Raw genomic sequence first — 14,879 nt, 5'->3', positions numbered from 1 at the left:
CATATCTCATGTTAGACTAAAATCTTACTCTGCTTACCCTGACCATTGCGTTGCATCCACTACGACACACAATGCGTTTAATGTCTTGAGGTTCTTCATCACCTGATGGCATTAGTCTGGATTTCAAGTACTGATAGAAAGGAGTATTGGCATTCTTTGCAATATTACCCAGTGTGCCATCCCAGTCCTGCTGCTCCTGTATTCTCTCCGGAGCGTCATTAGCAGTGCGATCAGTATCTGAGCTGTGCTCCTGCTCAGCGTTCGGCTCCGGTTCGGCCCCGGTGAGCTGGCGGCTCAGGAGATTGCTGGAGTCCTCGTCATCTTCCTCACTGTCGTCTCCGCGGGAGTAGCGGTAGCTTGTCGGAGAGGCGCTGGAGGAGTCCTCGGCTGAACTGCAGATCACACTGGACTGCAGCTTCTCGCTGACGGACTGCAGGAGTGAGAGTATGGAGGAGGCCGGCTGCTCAACGCTCCTCTGCTCCTCCTCGGCCACTGGGGGGAAGGGCAGCGTCTCCCGGCCCACGGCCTCCTCACGCACACACTCCTCCTCGTAGATGGGGGACAGGGAGAAGGGGTATGCTTTGGCTCGACGCGTGCTGGGACTGTGCATGGGCCCGGTGTCGTTCACGAACACCATGTCACTCTCTTCCTCCTCGCTGATGATGGCGAAGCCTCCGTCTACCTGGTGGAGGTCGAGATCGTGAAATCGGGAATGATGGGGAGCGAAAGCCGCAGTTCTGCTGGAACTGTCCATGGGGTCGAGGTGAATTCTCTGGCCTGAAACAGACACGGCTGATATACCTGGGTTCACACTGAGCTCTGGCTTCAGATGCTCCTCGAGTGTGGCGGGACTCAGGCTTTGGTCATCGGTGACGTCACAGCGAAACGCTCGGACTGAGACCCAATGAGAAGGATGGTGCTGCCCTCCAGAGCGCTGGACTTCAGTCACGCACGGCTGGACACTGCAATCTGTTCCAGCGCTAGAGTAACAAGAGATCGGTTCCTGTTGACGGCTCCCTGAATAAGGTGCTTCGGTCTCCTCAGATTCATGGCTTCGTATAGCTGGTGGCTGTTCTTTGATTTCTGACATCATATCGGAATCAGCTGTGTCCGATGCAAGACTGTGGCTAAAGTGGTCACTGAGAGTTACACTGAGAGTTTGGCTTTGTTGAAGACTATCCTGATGTTCTGCTGAAGCAGGAGTGATGATGGAGGTGTCACAGGAACCATTCAGGTTGTTATTGCTCATTGCATTGTCTTTGGCTGTATCCTGAGGTCTCTTTCCCCCTTTATCTTTACATGCGGAGATGTCACCAGTGTGTTGCTCTCGTGAGAGAGACTCCTCTGTCAAAGCAGGTAGGAAGAGCTTGAAGTCTGTTTTATGAACAACATCCCTATGGCTTTGGAGATTTTGGGATAATGGCTCGTCATCAGCAACACTGCTCTTACGGGAACCAGTTACATCCACATTTTTTTCCTTAACTAAATATTCAAGAACGGTCTGATTCTCATTTTGAGAGCCGACTGGAGCACAGGTAGTGGTGAGCTCGGAGTTCAGTCCCACAATGCCCCTGATGTCAGTGTCGGAGCCAGCGATGGACTCGTACCCTGAGGAGGGTGGAGACCTACAGGTTCCTGCTAGCTCTTCTTCCAGAACAACGGACAGCGTCTGGTCCGACAGCATCACACGAAACTGATGCTCTGCTTCAGTGCCTCCATCTCTACGACCATCTAACCCTTCAAACAGCACTGCCTCTGAGCCTTCATGAAGTTCACAGGTTAACAGTACGCCATGCTCCGTCTCAGATACTTCCATCTTCTGCAGGGCAGCAAGAGCATTTGTCAGGATGCTGTCCACCATCTTTTTAGACTCCAAACGCAGGACTTCTTCATCTACTCCAGAATCCACCACAGCCCGTTTCAGCTTGGACTCCTCCGGACGCTGGTGTGCCTGAGAATCCGGGGCTATATCATCTGTTCTGTTTACGATTACTGATGGCTTTGGTTGCTCTGAGCTCTGTTCTGGAATGGGGAGTGTGTTGTGATGGACTGTGTAAGAGTTTGATTGTGCGTTTGATAGTGTCAGATCATTGGTGTCCGCCTCTAACGCAACACCCTGGGCAAGATGCTCCTGTCTGCGGTTAACCGGGTCATTCAACGGGCTTGGTTCTGCTGCTTGAGGAATTCTGTAGACATCTATGCAGGTAAGCAACTGGTCAGAGTCTGTAACATGAGGGAGTTGGAGGGCTGGAGTTAGTCCAGATTCAACAGTAGGAACGTCATCTAATAAGTCACTCTGGGTCAATCCGTCCTCTATCTGTTGTGTCGTTGAAGGAGATGCTTGATTTACTGCAGTGGGATATTCCTGACTATCAGAGTTCATTGTGTTAGCAGAGGAAGAGGAGATCTCGTTGTCCTCATGGCTGTCGGGTTGAGTCGCCTCTTCTCCCTCAGAGATGGGCGAGTGAAGCTCGACTCGATGCTTCTTCTTTGGTTTCCTGACTTCCCTCAATCCACGGTACGTGCCATAAGTCACCACAGGAGGACAGGCTAGGTCATGACGTCTCTTCTCCTCCGAGCGCTCTTTGGCATTGATGTTTACGGCATCATTTCTATCTTCCTCGGTCTGTTCCTGAGGTCTGAACAGAAGAAAGACAAAGAGACACTAGTAAAGCTATCCCAGCACAATTCCACACACAACGAATGGATACATAAACAGGACAGACAACCAAATATTTGAGATATATTAAAGCACACACTCATGACATTTGTATTGCTCTCTGTGTGTAATATTGCTGTTATGTAAAAGCAGAAAGTAAAACATTATACTCATTCAATATTCATAAGCAGCAATCTACACAAAAGACACAAAAGCACCTACTGCCTGTGGACGCAATACAGAAACATCACACAATGGTACTGTACAATGCAAATAAGTACAAAAAACAAAGTAAAAAAAGTAAAGAAAAGATTTAACCATACCATAACCCATTACAAAACGATTAAACATTATTAAAGAATAAAGATTAAAGATGCGGTGATACGATACCCAGTATCGGTATCAGTCCGATACAGACTGTCAGATCAGGTATCGATCAGTATGGGACCGATCCAAATTCGATTCTGTGCGTTACCCATTGTTGTAACTAACAAGCTCAAAAAAATCGACCACAAAAGTTTTAGTGCATTATATTCCAAGTCTTCTAAAGCCATTAAATTGCTTTATTTGATGAACAGACAGTACTGGTTATTCTGAATGGTGTGGTACTCGCTATCGAATGAGAGGACTGGAGTAGAGGACTAAATAAAACTCATTATTCACACAGCAACTGGAATTTTAAACTGATGATAAAGGCTCAGTAAACACTTAGATGCAATATTCTCAGTGTTGTGCACACAACATATCTTCTCTTTGTTCTCTGCGATGGAACGAAGGAAGCAGTTGATTAGATAAACGTTTATTAGATGGACACATTAGAGTCTGCCCTCGAAACATTCTCATGACAGGACAGAAACATATAGGAATGTAACATAACTGAATGAATGAAAAAGTAAAGTGGAAAATACTGAACATTTCATCAGGCATCTCCAGCTCATTCTACACTACAGTTATGTGCATCATGTGAAAGAGAGTCACTATTAAGAGAGTCACAATATTAATATTTCCCAGGAGGCTCTAACTAGACACTTGGATCTCAAGCAAACTGTGATATAAATAGAATTTAAAATAAGAAGTTTCACCTTAAGTAAGACAATAAAAGAACTGAGGTGTTTCTATTCTTGGACTCAAAAAACATGGACCGAGAGTGAATAAATCTGTTTTATCAGCTCGGCTTCCTGTCAAACATGGATTCCCAGTGGACGAGCTTACAGCTTCTGTTCTGTGCAACATGGAATAACCATTACAACACGCTTCAGCACACCGTCAGCAAACGCAAGAGAGATGAACGGCTCCTCAGAGGTCTTTCCCTTTTGTTACTCCAACCTTCATTAGCCAACAACAGTGACATACTGCTTACTCACTCACTCACTCACACACTCACACACACACACTCACTCACTCACTAATAATCACTCACACACTCACACAAAAACTCACTAATACTCACTCACACACTCACACACTCACTCACTCACACACACACACTCACTCACTCACTCACACACTCACTCACACACACACACACACACACACACACACACACACACACACACACACACACACACACACACACACACACACACACACACACACACTCACTCACTCACTCACTCACTCACTCACACACTCACTCACACACTCACACACTCACACACTCACACAGATACTCACTAATAATCACTCACACACTCACACAGAAACTCACTAATACTCACTCACACACTCACTCACACACTCACACAGATACTCACTAATAATCACTCACACACTCACACAGAAACTCACTAATCTCACTCACACACTCATACTCTCAGATACTCACTAATACTCACGCTCTCACACACTCACACTGATACTCACTAATATTCACTCACTCTCACAGATACTCACCAATACTCACTTCACACAGATACTCACTAATACTCACACACTCACAGATACTCACTGATACTCACTCACAGATACTCACTAATACTCACTTCACACTCTCACACACTGATACTCACTAACTCACTCACACACTCACAGATACTCACTAATACTCACTCACTCGCTCACACTGATACTCACTAACACTCTCACACACTCACACAGATACTCACTCACTCGCTCGCACACTCACACTGATACTCACTAATACTCACTCACTCACACTGATACTCACTAATACTCACTCACACATTCACTCACACATTCACTTACACACTCACTCAAACTCACTGAAACACACTCACTGATACTCACACACACACACACACACACACACACACACACACACACACACTCTACCACTCTAATCTGTGATTGGTCAGTCAGACAGATAGATAGCCCCGCCCCAAACTCACGATTAGTTGAGTCAGAAATTGACATGTCAGGCTCAAATAAGCAGAACTGCGTTTCTCAAAAGCATTGTGAGTGAAGTTGGGCGAAGAGACTGTTGGTGTCGATGGTCCTACGATCTACTTTTGGGAAACGCAGGCCAGACCAACTTTCTGAAAGTTTCTCTCTTCAGGACGTTAAACTGAACATGAAACTGACACACCACTATCTGCACCTTAAATAGTTTTTCAGAGAGGAACACATTAGTGTAATGAGGAAATGGAAATGCAGAAGCTGTTGAAGCGCTCATAGAGAGGCGTCTGACTGCATGAGTTCTGCTGGGTCGGTGTTGTTCTGGTCTCTGTGGATCTCAGCGCTGTCTTTCTGCTGATTAACTGTCCGTCAGGCTTGTCTGAACGAGCCTCCACAGATCCGTCTGCCCGTAGGACTCTAAAGCTTCAGAGTAAATAAAGCCATTTCATGATAGAAATCCTCTGAACACTTTCCTAATACTCCAACTCTTAAATAAATTGCAAATACATTTTCCTCTTATTTTTCCGGCACTGTTCTCTCACATCAACATGATGCTTTACCCCCAAATGTCAGTTTCTGTTCACTTAAATTCAATGAACTTCAAGACGACGATTACTCACACAAAATACCACAAATTCATCCAGTCATTAAAGTCAAGATATATTGGTAACATTTTACAATAAGGTTCATTGGTTAACATTAGTTAATGTACTAACTAACATGAACTAACCATGAGCAATCCATTTGTTACAGTATTTGTCAATCTTTGTTAACATTAGTTAATAAAAATACAGCTGTTCTTTGTTAGTATACATGTTAGTTCACAGTGCATTAACTAATGTTGACAAGATTTTAATAAAGTATTAGTAAATGTTGAAACTAACATGAACAAATATTAATAAATGCTATATACGTGCAGTTCATTATTAGTTCATATTAACTAATGTTGTTAACTAATGTTAACCAACAAACCTTATTGTAAAGTGTTACCGTTATATTTATTGGTATAGCACTTTTTACAATACACACTTCCAAAGAATCTTTCCAGAAAGTCCTACTCTCGATATGAGTGAGTGAGATATGCTTTAGTGCTGGGCATATGACGATATATAATGATGACGAGGCGAGTGATCCTCTGGATTTACATCTAGCACTGATGTATGCACTAGACAACACTATAAATACAGTATATGTATTTATAGTGTTGTCTAGTGCATACATCAGTGCTGCAGTCACTCAAACACGAGTGATCAAGACAATTAAGAGATTTAAATGTGGGTCAATTTTGTTCTATTGATATATTTAAATATTTGTTGATTTTGTGTAAGGGAGAGAGTTCAAAAGTTCATAATACATTAACAGTGAAGATACATTGAAGATATGATACGGTATACACACAAATAACTCATTATTGATTGTATTTCCAATTGAAAATGTCCCCAAAGTACAAACAAATCAACACACACTCCCTCAAACCTGTGTGTGAAATCAGTGAGAGAGAGACAGGAACGCGTCGCTCACACTAATGAGAAACAGCGCAGACGTTTACGGCTCAATAAAGTGCAGATATGATCCACAATCATCAGAGTTCAGATGGTTTATCTGGTAATACGTCATATCGACAGCTTCTGTGTGTGACACCACGTCTGATAACAGATAACACACACCGGAGCTGCAGATACACCAGTTACTGTGATGAACATCCTTCAGCAGGACGTTCTGAATGAAAAAGCACTGTGGATGTTCAGGGCCGGTTTGATGACATCATCAGCAGGCGCCAGGCCTCAGGGGTCGCAGTCACATGGACTGAAGAATGAGAGAAACCAGTGTCCTCGACACACACACACACACACACACATTCTCTTTAGCCATGTAAATCATAGACTTCTATCGCTTTTATATTCACACAAAAGGCTAACCCTAACCTTTGAACAAAACGTTGAAAACACACACACACACACAGACACACGCGGACATGAACAAACACACACACTCATACCAATACACACGCACACATATACAAAATAGAGCCCGACCAATTTATCGGTCTGCGATTTTATTGGCCGATATGAGCCTGTGGCAGATATAGCGGTATCGGCGTGTATGATGCAGATATGCCACCGATATTACATTTTTTTATAGAACATATAATGCAGATAAAATGCTTGTAAATTGTGTAATTGCATAGTCTGTCCAGCAGAGCGCGCTCTATTGTTTGCTACTGGTGACCCAGGTCACTGTAGTGACACCAGCCGACCCTCTTCAGTGATGAGGTCTCTTCAGACACGGTGTGAGATACGCACACATTCGCTTCCACTCCACTGACAAGCTTTGAAACATGGCTAGCTAGCTAATGTAGCAAACGAGTATGATAAGCTCGTTGTGAGAGTAAAAGACGGGGACATTGTTTATTTACTTTGTAGCATTGCGTCTCACCAGATCAGATACTTTTACTTTAGTTAAAGATCTGAGTACTTCTTCCACCAGTAGAGACTAGAGGAAATACGACTAATAATAGAAGATGATAAGGTTTTGCCAGTGACACTCATTTTATTGTTATTTTTTATACAACATTTCTAAATAAAAAGTTGAAGTCATTAGTGAAGATTAAGCTACAGTATTAGAAGAAAATATAGAATAGAACATGCAATGCAAACTAGTTTGGTTCCAGCTCAAATATATCTCATTCTGTCATTCACTCTGACTCCATTACATATCTTTGTCACATCATTATAAGTGTTTGATAACCACATTTGAGTGATCATTGCAAAAGATGTGTTTATGTATATGCACTATATTGGCAAAAGTTTTGGGACGTCGGCCTTTACATGCACATGAACTTTAATGACATCCCATTCCTGATCCGTAGGGTTTAATATGGAGTTGCTCCACCCTTTGCATCCATAACAGCTTCAACTCTTCTGGGAAGGCTTTCCACAAGGTTTAGGAGTGTGTTTATGGGAATTATTCTTCTAGAAGCGCATTAGTGAGGTCAGACACTGATGTTGGAGGAGAAGCTCTCAGTCTCGCTCTAACTCATCCCAAAGCTGTTCTCTCGGGCTGAGCTCAGGACTCTGTGCAGGAGTCTAGTTCCACCACACCAAACTCCTCATCCATGTGTTTATGGTCCTGCTCTGTGAACTGGAGCGCAGTCATGCTGGAACAGGAGCATCCCCAAACTCTTCCCACAAAGTTGGGAGCATGAAGTTGTCCAAAATGTCTTGGTCTGCTGAAGCATAAAGAGTTCCTTTCCCTGGAACTAAGAGGCCGAGCCCTGAAGAACAACCCCACACCATCACCCCCCCTCCCCCAAACAACCCCACCCCATCACCCCCCCTCCCCCAAACAACGCCACACCATCACCCCCCCTCCCCCAAACAACGCCACACCATCACCCCCCCTCCCCCAAACAACCCCACCCCATCACCCCCCCTCCCCCAAACAACGCCACACCATCACCCCCCCCTCCCCCAAACAACCCCACCCCATAACCCCCCCTCCACCAAACAACGCCACACCATCACCCCCCCTCCCCCAAACAACCCCACCCCATAACCCCCCCTCCACCAAACAACGCCACACCATCACCCCCCCTCCCCCAAACAACGCCACACCATCACCCCCCCTCCCCCAAACAACGCCACACCATCACCCCCCCTCCCCCAAACAACCCCACCCCATAACCCCCCCTCCACCAAACAACGCCACACCATCACCCCCCCTCCCCCAAACAACGCCACACCATCACCCCCCCTCCCCCAAACAACCCCACCCCATAACCCCCCCTCCACCAAACAACGCCACACCATCACCCCCCCTCCCCCAAACAACCCCACCCCATAACCCCCCCTCCACCAAACAACGCCACACCATCACCCCCCCTCCCCCAAACAACGCCACACCATCACCCCCCCTCCCAAAACAACGCCACACCATCACCCCCCATCCACCAAACAACGGCACACCATCACCCCCCCTCCCCCAAACAACGCCACACCATCACCCCCCCTCCCCAAAACAACGCCACACCATCACCCCCCATCCACCAAACAACCCCGCACCATAACTCCCCCTCCACCAAACAACCCCACACCACAACGCCACACCATCACCCCGCCTCCACCAAACAACGCCACACCATCACCCCCCCCTCCCCCAAACAACGCCACACCATCACCCCCCCTCCCCCAAACAACGCCACACCATCACCCCCCCTCCCCAAAACAACCCCACACCACAACCCCCCCTCCCCCAAACAACGCCACACCATCACCCCCCCTCCCCCAAACAACACCACACCATCACCCCGCCTCCACCAAACAACGCCACACCATCACCCCACCTCCACCAAACAATGCCACACCATCACCCCCCCTCCCCCAAACAACGCCACACCATCACCCCCATCCACCAAACAACCCCGCACCATAACCCCCCTCTACCAAACAACCCCACCCCATAACTCCCCCTCTACCAAACAACCCCACACCACAACCCTCCTCTCCCCCAAACAACGCCACACCATCACCCCCCCTCCCCCAAACAACGCCACACCATCACCCCGCCTCCACCAAACAATGCCACACCATCACCCCCCCTCCCCCAAACAACGCCACACCATCACCCCCCCTCCCCAAAACAACGCCACACCATCACCACCCATCCACCAAACAACCCCGCACCATAACCCCCCTCTACCAAACAACCCCACCCCATAACCCCCCCTCCACCAAACAACCCCACACCACAACCCCCCCTCCACCAAACAACCCCACACCACAAACCCCCCTCCACCAAACAACGCCACACCATCACCACCCCTCCACCAAACAACCCCACACCACAACCCCCCCTCCACCAAACTACGCCACACCATCACCCCCCCTCCCCAAAACAACGCCACACCATAACCCCCCCTCCACCAAACCTTACACTCGGCACAGTGCAGTCAGGCAAGTACCGTTCTGCGTACTGTGAGCCTCAGCATGCGCTGACCCGTTCTGTGATTTTACAAGGCATAACACTTCGTGGCTGAGTTGCTGTTGTTCCCAATGGCTTCCACTTTGTTATAATACCACTAATAGTTGACCACGGAATATTTCGTAGAGAGGAAATTTCAGGAATGGACTTATTGCACAGGTGGCAACCGATCACAGTCCCACGCTTGAATTCACTGAGCTCCTGAGAGCGACCCAGTCTTTCACAGATGTGTGTAGAAGCGTCTGCATGCCTAGTGCTTGATTTGTACAACTGTGGCCATGGAAGTGATTGGAACACCTGAACTCAATGATTTGGAGGAGTGTCCCAATTCTTTTGGCAATATAGTATATATTCTGTTTATGTATATACTGTATTCTATGTACAGTACCAGTCAAAAGTTTGGACACACAAGTACTGTACTATAATATACACAAAGAATATCGGCCGATATATCGATATCTGTCTTTTTTTACTCATTAATATCGGTATCGGCCCCCAAAAATCCATTTCGGTCAGGCTCTAATACAAAAACACACACATACACATACAAACACACACATACATACAAACACACACATACAAACAAACACACACACACAGGGTCGGGCGTTGATATGACTTACTGTGTGTGTGTGAGCTCTGAATGACACACAGACGGCTCCACCGGTTCCTCCCTTCCTCCGCTCTTGTGTGTGTTTGCGCTTGTTTGCGTCTCTCTCTCTGCTGTAATCAGGCTGTCCGTGTCGATCTGTCTCTCTCTCTGTCCTCGGGCCGGTTCTGCCCGGCTGAATTGGAACAGGCTTCCCAGGCGTCTGAGGAATCCGTCTGCAGGAGGTGCTGTGGAGGCGGATTGAGGAGTCGAGCTCTCGTCTTCCGAGTGTGACGCGCTGCTTCCGTCAGATGGTAGCGACTCCTGAGAGAGAACAGAGAGAGGGAGGCGCCTTCAGTAGCAGCAGTGACCATATGTGTGTCTCTCTCTCTCTCTCTCCCTCCCTCCCCCCTCCTCCCTCTCCCTCTCCCTCTCCCTCTCCCTCTCTCCCTCCCCCTCCATCTCTCTCTCTCCCTCTCTCTCACGTTCCTCCCTAGTACATCCCACCCTAACCCTTAACCCCTTCAGTGCTAAAGAAAGAAAGAAAGAAAGAAAGAAAGAAAGAAAGAAAGACATTTCATAGTTGTTATTCTGTCGTTTCTCTGAAAACAGTTTTCTGTCTCCAGTTAGAACTGTGTTGTGTAAGCGGCCACTAAGTTAATAACTAATGATCTTTGCGACGGAAGTGAATCAATCAAAACTAACTTTATCTGGACAATAATTTTATTCTAGAGCTGCTGTAAAGCCTAAACAATCTCTGTTACTGTAATCTCCTATTATCACTGTAAAGCTGCTTTGAAACAATCTATATTGTTAAAGCTAGCCTTGAGGTCATGAACGCATGAACTAACTGTTCCGCATATGTCAATGAGAGCATATGACGTAATTTAGATATATTTTTAAGATGGAAGAATGCGGTTTTACAGATACTAGAAATGTGACTTTCAAATGAAAGATTATATCAAAGAGCACACCCAGGTTCCTAACCAACGACGAAGACTTAACAGAGCAGCCATCAAGTGTTAGACAGTATTCTAGATTATAACGTGCAGAAGATTTTGGTCCAATAATTAGAATCTCTGTTTTTTCAGAATTTAGTAGTAGGAAATTACTAGTCATCCAGTTTTTTATATCAGCTATTAGGGATGCAATGGTACACGGTAAAATCCCGGACCGTTCGGTCAGCCCTGCACGGGACAATCTACCCTCGTGTCCCGCGGGACTTCGGTTTTGCCGCTGAGTTCGCGCTGATCCTTTTAGTTTTTGCTTTAGGCGCCATTCACATATCGCGCCTAAAAACGCGTAGAAAACGCTAGGCGCGCCGCGTTCTCCTTTTTCCAAAGCGCTAGGGCGGTTGCGCTCCGGATGCGGCTGTCGTTGCTAAAGCAACCATCAGCTGAGCTCTGGTTGGTTCTTGTCACGTGACCTACGGTGCGCTTGCGGCATTCTGAAAAGTTGAGAATTTTCTCCACTGCTGGGGACATCGTTAGTGCCAACCGGTCTCGCCTTGCACCCGACAGTGTTGATAGACTCATCTTTTTGCACAAGAATCTCTCAATAGTGGATGAGTAAATAACATTGCACTTTGTATCCTGAATGCAGTATTTTTTTATAATATTATTTTGCTCTGCTTTTTTTTTATTCAAAGCACAAGCTAATTTATGTTTGTTAAAGGTAAAAGTGCACTTTTTCTTTCACATTGATCACTTCATATACAAGTTATCAAGGTTTGGAATTGGGATCCACTTGAATATTTTGAAGTGTGTTTGTTTACATTTTGTATTTCATATATAGTGATAGTTGAAGAGGTTGTATTACTTAGTGTTGTTCAGTACAGACTAGAGTGTTAATTTATTCCATACATTGATGTTCTTCCTACTGTGACATTCTGTTTATGCTCATAAGAAAAATAAAACATTTTTGGGATGAAATAGCAGTCTCTTTCTGCACAAAAAATGTACCGAAACTGAACCGAGACCGTGGCCCAAAAACCGAGGTACGTACCGTACCGTGGGCTATCTGTACCGTTGCACCCCTATCAGCTATGCATTCCGTTAATTTTGTGAATTGGTAAGTTTCGCCAGGGTGTGAAGAAATATAGAGCTGAGTATCATCAGCATAACAGTGGAAGTTAATTCCATGTTTCCTAATGATATCTCCTAAGGGTAGCATGTACAGAGTGAACAGCAGCGGTCCTAGTACTGAGCCTTGTGGTACGCCATACTGAACTTGTGATCGATGAGACATCTCTTCATTTACTGCTACAAACTGATAACGGTCAGATAAGTGTGATTTAAACCATGCTAATGCAATTCCACTAATGCCAACATAATTTTTGAGTCTATTTAAAAGAATGTTGAGGTCAATGGTATGAAATGCAGCGCTAAGATCGAGTAACACTAATAGAGAGACACAACCACGATCGGATAAGAGCAAATCATTTGTGACTCTAATGAGAGCTGTCTCGGTACTATGGTACGGTCTAAATCCGGACTGGAAATCCTCACAGATATCATTTCTTTATAAAAAGGAACATAGTTGTGAGGATACCGCCTTTTCTAATATCTTTGACAGAAAGGGTAGATTCGAGATCGGCCTGTAATTAACTAATTCTGTACGATCAAGTTGTGTTTTTTTAACAAGCGGTTTAATCATAGCCAGCTTAAAATTTTTTGCTACGTATCCCAGAGACAAAGATGAATTAATGATATTAAAAAGAGGATCTATGACCTCCGGAAGCATCTCTTTGTCCACTGAGAATATAGGGTCAAATAAAGGAGTGTATTAATGGCACACTGTTTGCCTAGCTGAGTCTAATATTATCAATCTTGTAAGTAAAGAAGTTCATAAAGCCATTACTGCTGTGCTGCTTGGAAACTTTGGGATTATTTTTCGTTAGTTTAGCCACTGTTTCAAATAAATACCTAGGATTATGTTTATTTTCTTCTAATAGGGTTGGAAAATAAGCAGATCTAGCAGCTTTTAAGGCCTCTCTGTATGCAATCGAGCTCTCCTTCCATGAAATGCGAAATACCTCTAGTTTTGTTTTCTTCCAGTATTGCTCCATCTCTCTGGCTGCTCTCTTAAGGGCCCGAGTGTGCTCGTTGTACCACGGCGTTGGACTATTTTCTTTAATCTTCTTTAAGAGCAACGGAGCAACTGTGTCTAAAGTGCTGGAAAAGAGAGAGTTAAAAGTTTCTGTCGCAATATCAGGTTCTTCTAAGCTATCCGGGATGCTGAGATGATGAAACTGATCAGGAAGATTAATAATAAAGCAATCTTTAGTGGCAGAAGTGATAGTTCTAACATATTTGTAACACGGAGTCGGCTTTGCAGCCTTGGATAAATTAAGTTTACATGAGACTAGGTAATGATCTGAGATGTCATCGCTCTGCTGCAGAATTTCAACGGCATCAACATTTATTCTGTGCGATAATATTAGATCTAGAGTATGATTACGACGATGAGTAGGTCCTGACATGTGTTGTCTAACTCCAATAGAGTTAAGAATGTCTTTAAATGCTAATCCCAATGCATCTTTTTCGTTATCTACATGTATATTAAAATCACCAACAATTAGGACTTTAGCTGCAGCCAGTACTAACTATGATAGAAAATCAGCAAATTCTTTGTGTTTCATATAGTTCTATATTTCTATCTTTATATATTTCTCCTTCCTGCAGTCTGCTTCGCTACTCACTCTCACACACACACACACACACACACACACTACAGTGAAAGCTCCTCTTGTGTGTAGGGGGCACCTGTGTGTTCTGGTGCTGCTCAGGTGTTTGATCTGCAGATCCATCATCAGCCTCTCTGATCTCACTGTGGGAAATAAACAAATCAGAGGAATATGCAAAGCATTGATAATCAACACAAACACAGAAACTGCCTTCAGCTTCAACTGTCCACGGATATCAGATTCTCTCCAGAGACACACAGAACACTGACTGACACACCCTGAGCTATTAAATAACTCTTTTCTTCGAAATATTTCCAGCCCATTTTTTGACATTGGGGGAAAAAAACAGCGAATAAATCCTCTACAGAAGAACAGACACAGTGTGATTGTTTGATTGGCTCAGAGAAAACATGAAACAACTCACAGACGACAGAAACTTCTTCACGAGCACAAACAAACTTCAGTCGATTAACAGCTAAAAATAGAAGGAAGGAAGAAAATGAGACAAGCCTTTCATTCCCCTCCGTGTCCACAGATTTACTCCTGGAAAAGAACCTGGAAAGGTTTTTGGCGAAATCCTCGTGCCAGGACATCTGCGTGTTCACATCGGA

At 45.1% G+C, this 14,879-nt stretch overlaps 1 protein-coding gene across 3 annotated transcripts in view; it reads right to left on the bottom strand.

Annotated features, from left to right (window-relative positions):
- LOC308684124 (beta/gamma crystallin domain-containing protein 3) overlaps positions 1–14,879 on the bottom strand; it is a 57,026-nt gene that overhangs the window by 41,765 nt on the left and 382 nt on the right. For 2 of the 3 annotated variants that reach the window (XM_081355203.1, XM_081355201.1), the window contains exons 1-4: positions 14,779–14,879; positions 14,348–14,411; positions 10,618–10,907; positions 38–2,639 (exon numbers count right to left, since the gene is read on the bottom strand). The exon at positions 14,779–14,879 is cut by the window's right edge. In XM_081355203.1, coding sequence (XP_081211329.1) covers positions 38–2,639; positions 10,618–10,907; positions 14,348–14,411; positions 14,779–14,879 — 3,057 coding nt within the window. Of the gene's footprint in view, positions 1–37; positions 2,640–10,617; positions 10,908–13,617; positions 13,878–14,347; positions 14,412–14,778 lie in introns of those variants that run through there. The other variant, XM_081355202.1, reaches the window with a different exon arrangement.

The sequence above is a fragment of the Scardinius erythrophthalmus genome (assembly GCF_964197995.2).
Source record: "Scardinius erythrophthalmus genome assembly, chromosome: 23".
In the NCBI taxonomy this organism is placed as follows: Eukaryota; Metazoa; Chordata; class Actinopteri; order Cypriniformes; family Leuciscidae; genus Scardinius; species Scardinius erythrophthalmus.
The sequence above is the reverse complement of the archived record's forward strand: the minus strand, read 5'-3'. Positions and strand labels throughout refer to the sequence as shown.